This window comes from Sebastes umbrosus, chromosome 18, assembly GCF_015220745.1.
Source record: "Sebastes umbrosus isolate fSebUmb1 chromosome 18, fSebUmb1.pri, whole genome shotgun sequence".
NCBI lineage: Eukaryota > Metazoa > Chordata > Actinopteri > Perciformes > Sebastidae > Sebastes > Sebastes umbrosus.
The window spans coordinates 9312326-9333270 of record NC_051286.1 but is presented as its reverse complement, the minus strand read 5'-3'; the positions used below and the strand labels follow the sequence as shown (position 1 = coordinate 9333270).

The window sequence follows — 20945 nt, the reverse complement described above, 5'->3', positions numbered from 1 at the left end:
ATTTCGAGAATAAAGTCATATTATGAAAATAAAGTCATAGGTTTATGAGAAACAGTCGTAGTATTATGAGAATAAAGTCATATTATAAAGTAGTAATTTGACATGCTATTTTCTTTTTTTTTCTCTTAAAGTTCTGACTTTATTTTCTTAATATTACAACTTTTTTTCTTGTAAAATTATGACTTTATTCTCGTAATATTACAACTTTTTTCTCATAAAGTTATGACTTTATTCTGTAAATCTCAGATTTATTTTCCCTCAATGTGGCCCTAATAGTCCGTACATTTGCACTTTGGCCCTCACTGCATTAGACTTATATACTATATACTTAGACTATAAACTGTGTTTTCTTCATCAAAATACTCAAATGTTTTGCGGCTCCAGACAGAATTTTTTTTTTTTTTTTTTTTTTTTGCCTAAAATGTCTCTTTTGATAGTAAAGGTTGCTGACCCCTGGTCTAAGGGCTTCTACTGGATGAGTCGTGTCTAGAAGGGACTCCGCAAACTGCAAAACTCTTACGCATGCGCAATTCAGCACGTTGTAATTTATTTTGCAGAGCTGTCAACTCACACTAACGAAAAAATCTGCAGTTGCATCCACTGTGTTTAAAATTGTGTTTAAAATAAAGAAAACACATTAAATAACTTACTGTCTGATGTTTTCTTGACAGTGTGACCGTGTGACACAGTCGGCCTCCTGACTAGTAACACCTGTCATTGTTAGTAATCAATGCCAGTCAGGTGACTTGTTATCCTGAAGAAGAAACATTCATGTTTAGAGGTTGAAATGCATCACAGTTATTTCTGTGCATTGTTGCTGCTATAAATACAACCAATGCAGTCGTGTCTGAATCTTCTGTTTACTCACTGTAGCATCCCTTTCTGCAAAATGGAAGACGCTGGATATGAAATACCTCACAAACAAATACAGGAAATATAATAATATTTGACATGATTGGTCCCAGTCCAGTCAAGCAATAAAGGATGAATTGAACAGACGGAGCGTATTGTTTTTTTTATCTTTGTGGGAGAGAGCAGAGGTGATAAAGACGAACAATTGCGCTAAATTATCTTTTCTCATTTCTGCTATCCCACTCTTGTCCCACAGCAACGGTTCAGCCAGATAAGAGAAACGTTCTCAATCTTTCAGCGGCGCGATAAGACGCCCAGAATTAGTCTGGACAAAAAAAAATAGTCAGGAAACAGAGTGGCCTCGGAGTCCGTGTGATGCCTATCTGGATTATATTTCCAGCAAAGGCAGAGAGAGTGAAGCTGAACACAACAAACATTTCAATGGAATAAGCTTTTTATATAAAGTGGTCAAATCTGTGGACAATCATTTCATTATTAATGGATTATTCTAATGTGGGACTTAATCCTGGTTTTGGCTCCCTGATGTTTAGCAGCTTTAAATGTACCTTGAGCTGAGGATTATTCTAAGGATTTGAGACATTTAAGGAATTTATGAGGAAGTATTTATCAAAAAGTAGTGCAACAGTTTCTACAGACGACCTTCACACCAAACTGAGAGAGAGATTATTTGGAATTATTTTATTGAAACTGAATAACAATGGATCGAAGGTATCATGACACACAAGAGGTAAGTCCTCTGACAACATAAAGTCTTAACTCAAGGTCCACTCACTAGCTTTTTCCAGAGATTTCCTCCAATTCTTCTTCTTGTTTTTGGTCACACCACCGTTTCTAAGGTCAAGAATGAGCTTTCACGCTCAGGACGAATGTGTTGTAACAGAGGAAGGGTTTCTGACACAACTTCACCTACTTCCAAGTGAGATATTGAGAGCTACAAAGGTGACATTCACACTCAACATCACACATCTGTTGTCATGGTAATACTGTAGTAGGATTGCATCTGGACCAGTGGGCAACTTCCAGGTCTGAAAAGTGAAGCTAATGCTGAAGTGCCTTAAACTTGCATTATTTCTTATTGCCAGCAGGGGGCGACTCCTCTGGTTGCAAAAAGAAGTCTGATTGTCTAGAAGTCTATGAGAAAATGAGCCTACTTCTCACTTGATTTATTACCTCAGTAAACATTATAAACATGAGTTTATGGTCTCAATCACTAGTTTCAAGTCTTCTTCAATACAGCATGATGTTCATTTAGTAAATTATGGTCTCATTTAGAGTCAAATAGACCATAAAGCAGGGTATGATTTAGGGCGTGGCTACCTTGTGATTGACAGGTCGCTACCACGGCGTTATCCGTTCTGTGAGTTGTCTGTGTTTTCGTCTTACAACTTTAACCCTTTCACAGTGTGTTTTCACTTCATGAAAGTTAACTGGAACAATTTTGTCGACTAAAAATGTCTTATTCAGCGTTTGGTTCTACTTAGCTCCACCTTCTCGTGTCACTTCTGGTTGCAAAAAGCCAAGATGGCGACGACCAAAATGTTGAATTTGAGGATTCAAAACGGCAGTCCACAAACCAATGGGTGACGTCACGGTGACTACGTCCACTTCTTTATACAGTCTGTGATCTGGACCCATGTATGAAACATTTTTTGTACAATATTGAAGGTCCAGTTTACAGTACTGTGTGTATTAAAACCTTAAATCAGTGAAAAGAGGCAAATTTAATAACCGTTAGTAAACAAAAGCCTTTCAGACCCTAATTAGATAATTAATGAACAACAACGTATTGATAATGACAACGTTGTGTATAAAACTTGTGCAATATGAGAATGTTTATATTTTACGGTCTTTCAGGCATGGTTCTTTGCTCCTAAAGTGTACCACAGTTTGTTGCTTTTATTTTGTAATTTTAGTCTTATTGTGTCTGTGGTTGGTGTTGACATTTCATAATTCAGTTGTTGGAGAGCAGTCACTGGTTTGTTGTTTACACAGAGAAGACCGGAGCACAAACTGTGACTCACACTGACATTTATTCCAGACAAATCTGTTGTTGTTGTATCTGTACATGAAATGCATCATTTTCTGTGGAGCAAAGGAGGAAACGAACCCTTCGGGTGTAAAAATGCAGCAAAAATTTAAAAGCTCTCAAGAATGAATCTAAAAGTACAAATTGCATTAATATATTAAATGTGAGATCATCCTTTAATTTCATTATAGCTCTGCCAATTTAATGCAAAATTAAAGGCTTTTAAAGTACAAATCATAAGTATTAAACTCAGTATAAATTGCAATAAATGTGTTAATTAATAAATTAAATAAATCAAAAAGGCTCTGCTGGTTGAAAAGACTTAAAACACAACACAAATCGAAACCACCACTTATTAAAAGATTTTTTTATTCACAATAGAAGTGTAACAAATATAGTTTATTAAAAAGTCTGCTGCTTATTAATATCATTTTAATCCATAAACTCAGAAGATTTTTATATAAATGTAGAACGGCTCATTTGCCGGAATGGAATATTTACATTTTTTTCAATAATAATATTAACACAATAAAACAGATTTCCCCACAAAATTAAGATATTGCATATAAACGCAAAGTAAACTATGTGCAATGGAATGATTATCAGCAATATTTTGTACAGATACATTTCTGAGGTTGGTTTTCACGCATTTAAAACCTTTAAAGGGCAACGCCAAACATTTTACAAATTCAGATTATTTAGCCATGTTTAGTGATCATGCACCACTTGTGAAGAAAAGTAGTGATGTCAGTGTGATATAAATTAAAAGTTTCTTTTGGTGCATTTTCACATGGACTGACTTAATTTTGAATTTATAAAAAAAGGTGGCATTCCCCTTTAATATTCACCAATAGAAAGGCATTGGAACGCAACACATCATCAACACAATATTCAGAAAAATCACCAAAAACAATTAGAAAAATAACAAAAAATAAAATAAAACTCTGCATATGGAAATGAGCGGATGCCCGATGTCACACTATGTGAAGCTAAAGCAGATCTCACACTGACGGCTCACATGAAAAACCAAATACATTCTGCATTTCCTTCCTATTCAGGGAGTGAAACGACCAGATCAGTGTCACATGAGTGAAAACAACATGATTAAAACTGTTTCAGGTAAATCCAGGAGAACTCCTGCAGAAGTAAATCCAACCACATGTAGGGCTGAATGTTGTATCCCAGCTTCCTGACTTCCCATCAGCCCTTTAAGTCTAAATTACAAGCCAAAACACCGGGTTGCAAGTTACTTTAACATATTTATAATCCCCAAAAAACCCTGAAAATCTAATTTCAGACTGCAGAGTTGCTCTAACAAATCTCAACATGATGGAGGGAGACTGTTATCCTCTAACAGGAAACCACGTTCATTCAAATGCCCATTAAGAAATCTATGAAAAATGACTACCAACGCACACCATCATACTTATTGTAGGAAAACAACAACAACAAATACAACCTCCACCATTACAATCTTTGTAAGAATACAAGTTTGACCCGTAACCAGAATTAATAAAGGTTGAGTTCAATCAAATCCAGTCACATCAATACCTTAAAGGGATAGTTCGGGTGTTTTTAAGTGGGGTTGTATGAGCTACTTCTCCATAGTGTTTGGTGTCTACTGACACCAGAGAAAAGCAAAACAGTGCTGTGGACGGGGACGGCAGAAAAAAACATTTTAGACACCTAAAAAAATCAATATCAGTTTAAGTGTACACTATATTTAGAATATTTTCACTGGTTTACCTTGCCGTCAAACAGCTCTTTCCAACAGGGAACTGAAGCGGTTATATCCATCTATGCTCTCACCAAAGCCACCAGACTCCATTTAAAAAACCTGCAATTTTACCTCACAGAACACAGGGGTTGCTGGTCTACCGCTGCGTTGATCGGTTAGTTTGTTTGGCTATTGTGTGACTTCAGTGAATCTGAAATAACCGTTTAAAACACTAAAGTCACACAATAACAAAAACAAACTAACAGATCGATGCAGCGGTAGACCAGCAACTCCTGTGTTCTGCGAGGTAAAATTACTGTTTTTTGTCAATGGAGTCTGGTTGCTTTAGCGGGAGCATAGATAACGGCTTCAGTTCCCCTTCGGAAACATAGACTGTATAGCTGTCTATCAGCAAGGTAAAGCGGCAAAAACATTCTAAATATAGCATACACTTAAACTGATATTGACTTTTTTAAATGAGCCATTCTTTTAGGTGTCTAAAATTCGTTTTGCTGTTGCCCTCGTCCACAGCAGTACATTGCTTTGCTCCCGTGATGGAAACTCCTGTCTGTTTCTCCAAACTACTGTAGATAATGCACTGAATGGATAAGTACCTCATACAACCCCATTCCAAAATACCTGAACTATTCCTTTAATGTTGCAATAAAGCCTAAAATAGACACGTTTTTAAATGAAGTTCTGTTTGGAGTTTTCAAACCATTTGTATCTAAGGAAACAACACTACCACCAGTGATTGACTCCATTATTTCCACCCACCATCCTGTGTTCTTCAACTAAAACACACTTAATCACCACTAAAGCATTAACTGTTTGCAACAGTTGAACTATTTAACTTGCCCTAAGGTGCCTGTTTTTTTTCCAGGTGGACCACAAAACACAGTTTTAGTTTCTAACGTCTGACTTAAACTGACGGAATAAAACTTAACGTGACACGAGCTGATAACCTTAGCAGATCAATATTTACCAACACAACTTTGCCATTTTTGAAATTTGCAGGATAAGAAGCCAATTACGGGGGCAAAAATTAAAAGTGTCTTTATAATGGACACTGAGCTACATTATAGTTTTCCTTCATCACATGCATTCTCTGGGCCAATAAGGTGAACACACGTCTCTACAAGCTGATATCAGTGATGAACTGAGGAAGCAGAATTATGAACACTATAACACATCTGGTTTATACTATATTGCTGAATATTCCTATACTGTATGTCCATGTTTATGTGTCAGATATGAAAACAATAAAATGTGTTATCCATCATGTACTGATACGCCTCATGTGGCAGATTTGGATCATTTCCTACGTTAACGGCGGCGTGTTGTCCGTCGCTGCTTTTAACAACCATCAGAAACGCTAACAGACCCGTCACTCCCTTTTTTTTTTCAGGAAACTACAGACTTGTCTCTGGCTGCGCACATTGCTTCAACTTTTTTGTGCTTTCCAAGATAAAAGAAAAACAAAAAGCACAGAGAAGTGAACACAAAAAAGACAAAAATAAATGCATATAAAATATTCTTCACTTCACATTGGATGGTACATTCAAACAATTCCTGTCCTCCCATAAGATTGACTCCCAGGTCCCTCTTTCTGGCATTAAACCACATGATTCTGTGACTTTAAAGGTGCCATGTGTAGCATTTTTTAACACCTGTAATTCATCGGTGACATTATTGGTATGTATTTATAAGACCATTGTGGTATCTTAAATCATCGATGTTAAAAAATGCACGACCTATAGGACCTTTAAGTTCTTTATCGACATCGGTTCACAATGTCTTTTTTTTTGGTAGATAAATACGCAATTACCCACAAAAAGTTCAGGGTCCAGTCGCGAACCATTAAAACCCACAGCGCCACTTTCCAAGTCCTATGTTCACTACTACAGAATAAATTAACACAGTCAGCAAAAATCAACCGTTTACAATACAACATCACATGGATAATAAATGCCTCTAAACCAACTCCGACTAAAACAAAAACACAGATTAAACACGAGGACACTGTCGTCTGTACAGTGATGTGAAGAACATGGAGGGATTTCTCACAGCTCAGAAACTCAATATTCAATTTGAACGGGGGAAGGCCGACTGACTGATATGTCCGTGTTGGTCATTACATGGGTACGGGTGAGTAAAATTTGGGAAATTAGCATTTGGAATAATTACAAACAGGTGAAAATCAAATAAAAAACTAACATTATCTTGGATTTAATTGGATTGAAAAACCATTTGCAAGCAAAATCAGTAGCTCCGTTGCCCTTTCTCTGCATTTATACTCTTTAGTTTTTATACATTTGAAGGTTTTATGAGCTCTTCTTGTTGCAAGGGGACACTCTTTAGAGTAATCTTCTCATAATCAAATCGTCTTGCAGCAGAAAACTCAACAAATTTTGGATGTATGAGGACATAAAATGTGAAAATGACTCTACAGTCACTTAGCTCAGGTCTCCTGTGGTCTGTAACAGGAAGATCTCACCACTAGATGTCAGTGTAATCCAGGAAATGACTGGTGACTGGGACCTCTACTGGTTTCAAACCATTTTAACGGTGGTTCCTGACAGATGTTGACCTCGGGAGAAATAAAAGACTTATTATTTTAATCTTGAAATTATTTCATGTGATCATCAGATGGACCTTTGGTGGTCTGATTTCCACAAAGAAGCCAGGTTTTCACCAACTCTTGGGCGACTTTCAAACCAAAATGATCAAATTAAAAAGCAGGAATTATCCTTCAATTAGTGTCTAGTTTTGGTATAATCCTCATCTGAGTTATGGGGACTTTACGTAAAACTCTAGGACTACTTAAAACTCTTTTGTGTTTGCGTGAGCTGCTTTTCCCTCCGACTCCTCGTTCTCAACAGTGAAGGCACTAGATTGAAGACTAAACTGGATTTTATATCTGGCTACAGTTCTGTGTGGCATCAGGAGGAATCTTTACCATAAAATCACACTTTGATGAGTTTGATGAAAATGTAAAAACAACGATAACACATTTTGTACCAATACAGTCACACGCCCCCCCCTCCAGGTGTGGAGGATGAAGGGAACAAAAAGAACGACAGAATGGTAAAGCTGTTTTGAATCAGTATGGCTTCTTGTGTGTGAAGGTGAAATATTACAGCAAAGTCGAGTGTCTGCGTCTCCTCATAGAGGAGAGAAGATCCTACAGGCTGCCCTACGCTGGAGCTGGAGGACGGAGACAAGAAGAAGAAGAAGAAGCGATACAACAGAAGAAGAGGGTTCGACCGATACGCAGGTTTGCTGATGAATATGATCAATCAGTATCTTCTTTAAGGGAGACTTTTAGGGTCTAAAAAATCAGTTATTAGCATTAAAAATGTACAAATTGAAGGATATTAACATTTGCAGAAGGTGTTTGTGGGATATCAAAATTACATTTCTTCATTTTACTGACCGTAATCCAACAATAACATTGATCCTGAACGTTTATCTACTGAAGAGCTGCAACAATTAATCTATTAGTTGTCAACTATTATATTTATTACCAACTATTTTGATGATCGATTAATCAGTTTGGGTCATTTTTTAAGAATAAAAAGTCAAGAATTCTCTGATTCCAGCTTCCATAATGTGAATATATTCTGGTTTCTTTACTCCTCTTTGACAGTACACTGAGTATCTTTGAGTTGTGGACAAAACAAGACACCTGAGGACGTCATCTTGAGCTTTGGGAAACACTGATCAAGAATTTTCATCATTTTATAGACCACACAACTAATCGATTAATCGAGAAAATAATCACAGATAATTAACAATGAAAATAATCATAAGTTGCAGCCCTAGTTTATTCTTGACTTAGCAAATAGTAGTTTGCCAAAAAATAAGTATATAAATAAAAAAACTTAACTCAAGGTCCACTTGCTTTTGTCCAGAGCATTCAACTACATCTCACAGGCCAACGTGTCACCATGCTCCAATACAGCTGAGAAAACCATGAAATGTGGTTGACAGCTCCACAAAAGTGGACCTAGAGGTAAGATTTTTGAATTTTTGGGGGGGTCAGGCAATGCTATAATTTACTTTAAAAACCCTGTAATCATTGATAATGAGTTTTTTTTTTCCATATATCGATGAATAAAATCCAGAGGGGAAAACTATAAACAAAAAATAGATTCATATTTATCGTGTCTAGAAGGTAACGCGCAAATTGCGAAACTCTCGCGAGATGGTTAAGGTTAGGATAGGTCGTCGGGCAGCGAGTCTCATGAGAGTTTTTTGGAAGTTTTCACAATTTGGAGGTTACCTTCTAGACACGACCTATTTGGGCTGTCAGTCGAAAAACGTGTGTATCGGTCAAACCCCAGAAACATCGGTGCAAGTGTGAGGAAAAGAAAGAAATCCAAGATCCAAAAAGCCAGATAAAGATACAGATGAGATAAGCAGAAGGAGAGGGACAGCTTTGTGTAAACGTTGTGGGGGGAGAAAGTGAAATTACTGGCAGGTAGCGAGAGCTGGTGCGGCTGGTCGTCCTGCGTCACACCCAACACTCGGAGGAAGGAAGAAGCAGTCAGGTGTTCAGGTAATGAGGGACGAGGATAGGGGGGGGGAAGCAGAGGTTTTAAAGTCCTGTGGGTTTATAAAAAGAGGCTCGGGTTGTGCTGCGTCTTTCCTTTACTCCCACAGAGACAACCACGTGTTTTTATAAAAGAAATCGCTCCTCTGAAGACGGTAGCAGGTGGAGGTGGCGGCGGCAGGGAAACCGGTTCCTATTCAGATATTGAAGCGGTACAGCAGAAGGAAAAGACGACGACGCGATCGTGTGAAGCGAGCGGAGCGTCCTTTAGCTCACTGAGTCAGCCCGGTAATCCTCAGACGGGAGCTGCAGTCTTTCTGGGTTTCGATGCCCAAAGCTCAGGTCCAAAAAACATTACGGAGACGACTGGATTCAGGTCTGTTAGTGTTCTCCTTCACAGAAAAGAAGAAGCTGTAGCTACGAAACAACAAAATCACTGACGAATAATGTGATAACTGGTCAGAGCGTTTCCTCTGGAGGAGTTAAAAATGACTGGTGGTGAAATAAACTGCCGCTTAATGTAGTGACATCTTCAGAGATGCACCTGTCTGACGAGATCACTGCATTATTTAGAGTTATTACGTTATCCGGCAGTAAATGTGTTGGTTCTGGTCAGCGTCAACAAAAAAACAAAACTGGATTCTACAGCAAGAATTCAGCGCCAACGGGCTCGAATTCTGTTTTGATCCCATTAAAAATAAAAAAAATCCCAATCAAGAGGCATCTGTAACCATTGGGGACTCCAAATGGCTAAACTGTTTTCAGACAGACAGCTGGAGGCTCAGGTTTACAGGATTAGAGGTTTCTCGCACTTGTTTTGGGGCGTCAGCGCAGGAAGACTCCACTACTCCACCTCGTTGGGGAGGTCTGTTTTGTCCTTCTTGATGACGGGCAGAGGGTGAGCCTCGGTGTTGAACACCCAGTGGTCGAACGGTAGGTGGTCGTCGTCAGAGAAGAGCAGGTAGAGGTACCTGAAGGAGACACAGAGGGAGAGAGGTTATTTATGCATCACAGCTATGGCCATAATGAGTGGATAGTATGTGTTAAAATTAATTTCTAAAGATAATATAAGCACAGATATTGTGATCAAGGGCTCTATTTTCACAGTGGAACTACCTGCTGCACAAGCACATTTCTCCACCTCACACAGCCCTTTGGCACATAATGCTGCTACACCTATATGAGTCAAAACAGCAGGTGCACTTGGAAACGCCCACGACTCACTGATTTGCTCGGGTTGCTGCACATGCACCATTAAAATGTGGCCCTACGATCACAAAAATACCTTTTGGGAAGTAAAGAGACATCAACAAATGGTAAAAAAAACAAAGCCCGACATTTAAGGAAAGAAAATGCCAAAATATGAGTAAGAAAAACTATGCAAAATTAACTTTTCGACTCACCAGCCAAGGGGACTTGTATATGAAAAATATCCACCAAGCATATTTTTTACTGGCCAGAATAATAAATTGTCTTTTTGTGTCACATATACATGTGTTTCAGTCCATTTCATTGAGATAATAAGGTATTAGCCAAGAGTAAAATTTGAAGCACTATTATTTTGAAATGTGAAATGCAACCGTCCACCATGACAGGACAGAAACAAGACGCCAGTGAAAATAAATAGTTTAGCAGAAAAGCTGATGTCCCGTAGCCTACGGTTAAACAGTGCTGCCAATCTAGGAGGTCAGTCATCGAGATGGTCAGTTTCACGGCACTGTTTAGACGCATGTAAAACACATCTGGTAGTGTGTGCACGTGTCAAACTCCGACAGCAAAGGACAGAAGCAGCGCCCATAAATGACACCAAAACATGGTAGAGACTCTCAGCATAGTTTTTTATTACATTACTATTTTGGTACAAACATTTACCCATCAGTGTGGTGGATAGCCTTCTGAGATCTACGCGCCAAATGGAAAATCTAGCCACATTTGGTGCTTGGCGGGTGTTCATTTTGGACCCTGGTAAGGTTTTAGTGAAGGTGCATGTGTTTGGGAAGTAGTGAGCATTTGACTGGATAAATGAGACTTGGATTAAACTGCATGAGTTGTGTGAGAGTTTCTAAACGGATGTTTTGATATAGTTTTGCTCCTGTTACACGCGGCCTCCATTTACATATATATATATAGTAAGTATATCAAGAATTTTCTCTGTTTTTTTTATTCTCCGTTCACCGTGGAGGCACAAGAGAAAAATGTTTTCTTCATGAATTCAAGGTAACACGGGGTGAGTAATTGATATACAAATGGTGATTTTTTGGGTGATGTATTCCTTTAAGTCTGAATTGTGTATAGAAATAAGACTATAAACACTTCATGAACTGGAAAATAGCAGCAACAAGCTTACAAATGGCAAATTTACTGAAGGTTCCCACCAAGTAAGGTCTAGTTTAATGTTAGTATAGCTGAATATTTACTATAGTACACTATAGTAGAATATATAATATATCAATACTATATTATTACACAGCTTTGTTGAATACTTGATTCTGATTGGTCAATTACGGCATTCTACGGTCTGATATTTCTTTATAACAGACCCTTTGCTATGGATACAGTTCTGATGTCGGCCCATTTTTGTGTCAAATTATTGATTTCTCAAGTTAGTAGCCGTGTAATAAGCTTTGCGTCGGGGTCCTGCATCGCCCTGACGGGGTTTATTTCACAACAATGATCCGCTAGCTGTACATTATCCCTTACGTAGACAACTGAGAAAACTACATTCACTGATGAAAACGTGAGAAGCAGTTGAAAGCTCTGGAGAAAGCTTGTATGTGGATCTTTTTTGTTAAACTATACCTGAATCTACTATAAATGATCCAAAATAAAGTCACAATCTGCTGCAGGTTCTTCCTGATCATCTGATTCTATGCACTACAGACACTTTATCAGCACTCAGATCAAAGCTCTTTCAATGAAATCTTGAGGGAAAATAATGTTTGAATTATACAAAACACGTTAAAGATGACTCTGTATTGGGATCTAAACTGTTTGCTGTTCAGTGTTTTAGACATTTCGAGATATTATTTTGTGCTCAAAAAGCCTTTGCAATATTTATCAGCAGTCCTGCCAACAGAAATATGAAACAGATGTGGAGCTGAGAGGAGAGGATGGGTGCGGACCAGTTTATGAAAGTTGAAGTGATGAAATTCTGCGGTCGATGTCATCAGATCGTATGAAGCAACCCCAAGATAACATTATCCGTCGAAAGAGGGGTTTAGTAAATAAAGAGAGTATTTGGACAGTTGCTGGTCCACTGTGATTGACTTCAGATTTCATCATGAGTATGGAAGTGCAATAAAAAGAGAGCAAAGTGTTTAAGAGGAGACACCCTGGGTGAACGGGGTAAAACATTTAACTAATAGATATCACCATGAAACTTCCCCAGTTGATTACTTACATTTAGACGTTTTTTTTAATACAAGTTTCCTGAAAATATTATGTTTAAATACGCAAATGATACAATATCTTATTAAAAAATGTGCCAATTTGCGTACATTTCCAGAACAGAAATCTGAACACTGGATTAAGCCACGTTCAAAATCTTGTTTCATTTTGTTGACACATTAAAGTCAAAGGTTTTTACATAGGGGATGTTGGATATCTCTTTTTATCACTCCATAAATCAGAAAATAGTGTCAACAGCCATAAAAAAGCCCATTTCCGCCATGTTTTTAGGAATAAAATGTTCTATAAATCAGGCTATGGATGATATATGAACAAACCCCCCTGTAGAATCCTTCAGAATATAGATAGGAATGAAACTGGGAAGGTTGGGGGATGTTAAGTGCTGCTGAAGTGGAGATTTCAGGCTGAGGAAAAACCTCAGACACTACAGGTGAATAGGGTAAACATTTGAACTAATAGATATCACCATGAAACATCCTCAGTTGATTACTTTTTGTATTACAAGTAGGGCTGTCAATCGATTAGAATATTTAATCACTATTAATCGCACATTGTTTTATCTGTTTAAAATGAACCCTAAAGGGAGATTAGTCAAGTATTTAATACTCTTATCAACATGGGAGGGGGAAAATATGCTGCTTTATACAAATCTATGTATATATTGATTGTTGGAAATCAATTAACAACACAAAACAATGACAAATATTGTCCAGAAACCCTCACAGGTACTGCATTTAACATACAATAATATGCTCAAATCATAACATGGCAAACTGCAGCCCAACAGGCAACAACAGCTGTCAGTGTGCTGACTTGACTATGACTTGCCCCAAACTGCATGACTTTAGGAGAAATCTAAAGATCTATATAGACAAAGTAGTAAAATAAACACCTAAATGTGTATTTATTTCCACTATCCATTATGTTATGGAAGCAAAATAGCCCAAAATCCTCTGACTGAAGACGAGGGACAATCCGTGTGTCAGCTGACTAAAACTAATGATTCAGCAGCTGCTAGTCCACGAACCCCTCCACCTCCACCTCCACAACAAGACTCCCGTCCTCCTCCGCCTGCCAACAAACCACCAGAAAGCAGAGAGTGATTGAAGGCAGACGGCGGTGTGAAGTACGGCCGTGTCCTTGGCAGCAGCGACACGATGGATACTGGAAGTGACTCCCGCACGACGCCAACATCCCCGAGTAACATTAGGAGGATTAGATTTATGGGCTTTGCTGCTAAATGGGATTGATATTTCCAGGTCCGTCTCTGATATGGTGGGTGTGACTGATGAGGCAATCATTGTGTTGCTGTCTAGGCTGGTGGTCAAGATGAAAATACATTTTATCACGCCTCTAAAGTTATTCATTTCTCACTTTGACTTCTTCAGAAGGAGTTTTTTGACACTGTTCAACAGAAAACAAAACTGTATGTCAGAGCCTGGTGGACCTGCGACAGGAATCCAGACTTCTTACTGTGTATGTATGTGTGTGTGTGTGTGTGTGTGTGTGTGTGTGTGTGGTGTAATTAGGAGTAGAGGTGACGCTTGTTAAAATTTACTGCCTATATAAAAAGCTGGATTTGATGGCACCTCGCCCCCATCAGGTTCTGTTAGGCTAACCTTGACTTCCTGTCAACAGCTGTCTGGCGTAAGGGGAAAAAACGATAGAAGAAGAAGAGGAGAGGAGGAGGTGAACGGGGGAGAGACGGAGGATGCAGGTGAAGACATAAACATTTCGATGAAAGTAAAAGAAACTGAGAGGACGATAAATTTGGAGGAAGAGTGGAGGAAAGAAGATTGCAGAAGATTTGCTGTTGCATCATAAATTAATTTAAATACAATCTACAGTATAAGAAGTAGACCTCTAAATAAGATGACAAACTTAATGTATATTAACATGCCATTAAACACCACTTCAGTCAATCAAAAATGATGATTCTTAGTTTCAGGTGATTATACACTAAAGAAAACATAGTTATGAATATTATATCCTGCTAATAGATGCCCCAAATCCTACACACTGTTGTCTACAGCAAATTGATCAGCATCTATTTAGATAATCGATTAATTGTTAATAATTTCTATGCAAAAATGCCAAAAATTCACTGGTTACAGGTTCTGTTCTGGTTTCAAATGTTAACACTCGCTGATTTTCTACAATAATGAATTAAATATCTTTGAGTTTTAGACTTTAGGTCGGACAAAACAAGACGTTTGAAGGCGTCACCTTCTACTTGGATGTACATATTTCACTATTTCAGTCAACTATTTCATACTTTTTAGACCAAAACAGTAATTAATTAGACCAGAAAATAATGGGCAGATTCATTTATTCTAAAATAATTGTTAGATGAAGGGTTAATCACATTTAAATGAATGAATACATGAATATTTAAACTGTCAAAAAAAACAGAAAAAATTGCAAATGTGTACTCGTCATATTATTGTAGCTAAAAAACAATTTCATTTTTAAACTCTGATGTGTGCAATAATGTTCTTTGTGTAAACCAGTAAAACCCACAAACACACGCCCACATAAAGTCCATGTACACACACTTGTTTCACACTTGTTAAACTGTAGTTCATGGTTTAAACCAGACTGTCTTCCTGAACACAGTTGGAGAGCCATCTGAGAGGGGAAGCCCTATTAGCCAGCAGACATCACACTGCGTGGCTGACAACACGTTTAAACAGCCATTTGTAGACACTCTCACTCTCACACACACTATCACCCTCACAAACACACACACACACACACGCACAAGAAGGCAGTTAAGTAAAAATATTAGGCAGGCGCCTATTAAAGAGAAAGTGAGAAGTAGTAGCTGCCGGTGGTGCGTTGGGACATGTGGTGTTTTTCACAGTTTCTGTCTTTCTCTACTATCTTACATCCATCTGTGACTCTTGGATGCAGCATAAAGATAGACTGAAACACACGAGTGATAACTTGTCTACTATTGTAAATATGAGCCGCATTAAGAGTGGTTTACTTTTATATTAAAAATGTTTATTATGAAATCATTCTGGGTGGATTTTACTTGAAAATGTGAAAAATAAAAACCTGTTCAAGCCGTCTTGAAGCTATGTGATTATGTGATTTCACGTGTCCAGAAAGCATTTTAACAACAGCACTTGCAAAGACACACTCTGTAGCGTAGGTTAAAGGGTTTTGCAGCACATAACGTTGTTGAAAGGACGGCATTGAACCGGCATTGTCACTCTCAACAATCACTGTTTTCTTACCGTTGAATGTAAAACACTTTATGCGCATTCTCAAGGACTAACAAACATGTCTTTTGTGGGGTTTGGAGGCTGCAGTGTTAATGTCAGCCTAAAGCCTTCAATCTACTCTTTTATTGACATACTTTTATGTTACGTAGAAACAAACAACTGTCCTCTACAGCTGACACAAATGTGTATCTTGTCACTCCTGTGCTCGTGGTAAACGCTCATGCATGTAGACGTAGAACATAACTGCAATATTAAAACACTGCTCTACAGCGCCACAAGTTGTGAAAAACCGGCAGTATCGGAGATCTGTTGTGCCCACATATTTACACCCCTGTATCGCAGAATGACAATAAATGATCCTTGAATCCCCTCAGATTCACTCAATGTGTTTGTGTGTGTGAGATTGTATTGTGTTGTGACCTTGTCAGTGACCTTAGCATCTCTTTGGAGCTCAGTCTCAGTGAATGACAACATCATAGTTTGTTTGTGTGTGACATCTCTGTCGGTTTGGGGATGCAGGGGTCATGCCCCTCCATAAAGTAAAATGACAGCACAATCATAAGAGACACAAGTGTGAGCGTGTGTTCAGTCTGTGTGTCTTACTTGAGCGTCTCGGCCAAGTAGAAGCTCTGCTGCACGTCGTCGTGGTTGGGACTCTGAGCGTAGACGTCTCTGACGCCGCTGTAGCCTCCTTCTACTCTACAGTGCTGCTCCAACGCCTGACAGAGGGACAGGAAGAGAGGAAGACATCAGTGACTGGCAACATCAATCAGGCTCTTTATGTACTTAAAATATCACTAAACCTCAGGGCGGATGTTTGCTAAATATAAAAACATGTTAAATAAACTGACCTCCTGTCAGCCTCCTTCCTGATTTGAGTTGTTTTTAAGAGCATTAATAAAAAACGCCAACTATAGCAATGTTACCTCCTGAAATAAAATCTCTCTAACTTCCAACTTCCAAACTGTCAAGCTCTTTCTGAATACAATATGACAAAAAGCTTTTTCCTTTAATTCACTTATCAAATGTTAATTACCTGAACAGCCTCCCAGCCCCACTCCCTGTATTTGGGGTCGTGGGTGAACCTCCACATGTACATGTAGGTCTCTATGACCTCGGGACGGAGGATGAAGTATTTCTCGTTCTGGCGGGTGGCGATGGCTTCGACCCCGCCGTCGAAACGAAACGCCTCCGGGCCCAGCTTCAACGCTAGAGAGGAGAAAATATTGTAGTTATCAAGCAGCATACAGTCAGATTTTATCTTATTACTGCTTAAGTGTATGGAAAACAAAACATATTGTTATCTGAAATTCATAGGAACATAGTCTTAATATTGACTCGTGACTTCTTTTGACTTAATTGCTTATAATATTTATATTCAACCATATGTTTACATAACCTTATGTTTATGTTAAGTCAATGTTGTCTCGAAAAATGTAATAAAATATTAATAATAATAATAATAATAATAATAATAAAGACTCTTTTAAATAAGACCACTTTTCTTTGAATTAATGCTAATTTGATGCATTCAAAAGTGCATTTAAAAACCTGAATACCCTAACCAGAATATAAGCTGTCACTATAAAAAATATAACTTGATATAATAACTAATAACTTTATGAAATGAGCAATATGGCATAGGCCAGTATTACTTATTCCATACAGCAACTGTGGATCTGGATATTTATACGACTAAAACCACCATTTCTGATTTATTTTGATAGAAATAATAAAAAAAGTTGTAAGACTAGAAGAAATTGACAACACTGAACTGAAGAAAATGTGACTAAACTTACATCTGCTGCTACTAAATCAAAACTGTCTGTCAAACCTGAAACCAGAATGACCAATTGAATGGAAATCATTTTAGTGTTCATCGTCTAGTGTGTGTACATATTTACTGGTTCTGGCGTAAGACTCGTGACAGGTCCGGGCGATCTCGGCGGCCTGCTCCATCTGGTGTCCCGTCTTGTCGCTGGGCGCCCCGTCAGCGCCCAGAGCGATCATGCCACCTGCGAAACAGGTCAGGTGACCCATCTTGTGCTCCAGTAGGCCCCCCTTCCACTCCGCTATGTAGGTCAGCCCACTGCTCGACTTCCTCATCAGGTTGGTTTCTATCGCCTGAAAGACAAAGAGTAATAACAGGTTTTATTAGGGGAGGGTTAGGTTTGGTCCTAAATCCTACAAGTGATGATGCAGACATGAGACGAACATTGATCCATAACCTGTAATCGTCCTCTTCTCATTACCAGGTAAATCTGAGAGTGTAGATTTCAAAGTTAACTGTATTTTTACCAGACGGCAACCTCCTGTTCTCAAAAGTGAAGCCAATGCTGAAGTGCCTTAAACTTGCATTCTTTCTAACAGCCAGCAGGGGGCGACTCCTCTGGTTGCAAAAATAAGTCTGATTGTATAGAAGTCTATGAGAAAATGAGCCTACTTCTCACTTGATTTATTACCTCAGTAAACATTGTAAACATGAGTTTATGGTCTCAATAGATAGTTTCAAGTCTTCTTCAATACAGCATGATGTTCATTTAGTAAATTATGGTCCCATTTAGAGTCAAATAGACCATAAAGCAGGGTATGCTTTAGGGCGTGGCTGTGATTGACAGGTTGCTACCACGGTGTTGTCCGGTCTGGCAGTTGTCCGTGTTTTCGTCTTAAAACTTTAACCCTTTCACAGTGTGTTTTCAGTTCATGAAAGTTAATTGTAACCTTTTTGGTCGCCTGAAAATGTCTTATTCAGCATTCAGTTGTACTGAGCTCCACCCTCTTGTGTCACTTCTGGTTCCAAAAACAAAGACGGCGACAGCCAAAAAGCCTAATTTGAGGCTTCAAAACAGTAGTCCACAAACCAATGGGTGATGTCACAGTGACTACGTGTATTATGTATTTATACTATTATGTGAAAGACACCAGATTTCCCATTTAAATGGTCTTTTTGTGGGTGAAGTATTCCTTTATTGGCACTTGGTTTGTGGGGCTCAAAGCAACATAAAGTCTTTTCTTTTTTTTTTTTAAAGCTGAACGGCAACAGTTTCTTCCAGAAATCTCCCATTTCTTGTTGTTAACAGTTTTATTTATTTTTATTTAATTATAATTTTCTGCTTCCTATCTAACTTCTGTTTATAGCTGCAAACAATTAAACGCATTAGTGCCTGGTGGACAGGAGATGTGTGCTGCTGAGTAAAGAGAGTAAAATGGGAATTGTTTCATCCATAAAGACAAAGCTGCTTCCTTCTGCACATCTTCCTCCTTATAAACAACTTGTTTGCAAACGTCTGTATAAAACCCAGATCTTCTCACAACGAGTCAACTCAAAGTAAGAGGTGTATTTTGGGTGTACTGATCCTTTAACACAGCCCTGACTGTATAGAACCAGCGCAGGTTATCTTATCATGTGCCTGCTGGGACTCAGATATTCACCCTGTTGCTGCTCTCTCTCTTCTTCCCGGTAAATAAATCAAGCTCGTTTATAATCCTTGAAGATCAGGAGAGATTATGGGTAAACTATCCTTGCATGGTTAATTCTGCATTTTAGTTGCGATGTTATATTTGCTCCCCAGCGTGTTACAGAAAAACAATCGGAGAGTCAGCTCTCTCCAGCTGAGACCCCGACGCTTGTCACCACAACTTAAGTTGACAATTTGTTTAAACAGAGAAAAGCTGTGTGTTGTCTGTCTATTCACTTTAGGAGGCTGCAGATTCATCTGCTTCTTATAGAAAAGTGTGTTTTTCTCTGTCCGTGCCATCACATTCCCCATCTGCTCAAACTCACTATCTGGCTCCATGGGATTAAAGGCGAAACACTAAATATTTGAACGCTTTGGCTCCGCAGTGGTCCGAGTGAAAGATAGCGAATACTTAATCACAAAATTGCCACTTTAAGCAAAATAAAACTCCACATGAGTCAAACAGAACTTAATTTAGTAAAACACCAGTAGCCCCAGAAAATATTTATGGTAATAACATGTCATCATTTAAATTATTGCTTTTATTATCTCATGAGCAGCTTCAAGGTTATTAGGGCGACTTGATTCCTTTAATATCTCCCCTGCAGGGAGAAATAAATACAACAGCAAGAGCACTTTTCTAATCTCTGAAACTGGCCTCATGTTTGTTGTCCACTATTATCAAGCAGGCATTTATTATCCATGCATCCACCCATCTGTAAATAACATGTCCATTCAATATGAGCAACTTCCAGTTAGAGATCACTGGCTGTATATTAGACTTATATTCATAGTTTTCTAGTGGTGACCCATGTCGTGTTTACTTTTTTAACATCTTGATATGTTGATATTGAAATGCAGTTTGATGTTAGATCACTTTCATTCATGCAACAGACTGCAGTTCTCAGTGGTGGAGGTGCAACAGATTGGAAATTACAGCCCACAGAGATCAGCGCTATAACACGATGAGATGGTCGGGACAGGAAAGGTGCTTAACACCATCCACAGATGGTGCGTTTAGGGACCCGCAGACAGGTGACAAATGATGATTTCGGTTTCGGTCGTACAATTACACCTTGGAGAAAACCCCACAAACAACACTCAATAAAACGTTATTATAGGTTCTATATTAGGCTACAGTATTACAGTAAAAATACGTACTGTAGACCATATTTGACTTTGTGACTCGGGGAGGATGTTGTGACAAGATTTTACACTTTTATTAGTTAGCATCCAGCTTTCTTTTCTCATTATGAATTGTTGACCAACCAGACTTTGTATTTTGGATTGTCAATTCAGCCCCTCGGAGAATTTGCATTCACCCATTGTTGCCGCGTTTAGTCCACAGTCCTACACAGAAAGTTGGACGACGTTCCACTGTCAAACATCTCGGGGGCAGAGCTGTTTTAGAGATTGTGTCCAAGCCTGGCACACGTACAGTACTTCTGCTGCCCCTCTATTAGCAACAGGGACAGACTGGGACAGAAACCCCTCCAGGGACTTTGAGATGGAAAGGCCTTTTATTTGAGCGCCTGGAGGGCAAGAGCCGGAACATTTTGGGCAGCAATTTTAACACTAATACAGTTTTTGTGGTATAAAGAGAATCTGATGATGCTGAAGACCTTCAAGACTCTTCATAGTGGATGACACCGCCTCAGTTTGTATCAGCACGTCACCA

General features: G+C 38.6%; 2 protein-coding genes across 14 annotated transcripts in view; both read right to left on the bottom strand.

Moving 5' to 3' along the window:
- fam184a (family with sequence similarity 184 member A) overlaps window positions 1–697 on the bottom strand; it is a 167870-nt gene extending 167173 nt beyond the window's left edge. For all 11 annotated transcript variants that reach the window (XM_037750663.1, XM_037750661.1, XM_037750672.1 and 8 more), the window contains exon 1: window positions 651–697. The gene's annotated coding sequence lies outside the window, so the exon portion shown is untranslated. The remainder of the gene's footprint in view (window positions 1–650) is intronic.
- Window positions 698–8651: 7954 nt separating this feature from the next.
- The window catches only part of man1a1 (mannosidase, alpha, class 1A, member 1), a 148173-nt gene continuing 135879 nt past the window's right edge, over window positions 8652–20945 (bottom strand). For all 3 annotated transcript variants that reach the window (XM_037750428.1, XM_037750429.1, XM_037750430.1), the window contains 4 exons: window positions 17714–17933; window positions 16846–17018; window positions 16413–16528; window positions 8652–10142 (listed from right to left, as the gene is read on the bottom strand). In XM_037750428.1, coding sequence (XP_037606356.1) covers window positions 10016–10142; window positions 16413–16528; window positions 16846–17018; window positions 17714–17933 — 636 coding nt within the window. In that variant the 3' untranslated portion in view covers window positions 8652–10015. The remainder of the gene's footprint in view (window positions 10143–16412; window positions 16529–16845; window positions 17019–17713; window positions 17934–20945) is intronic.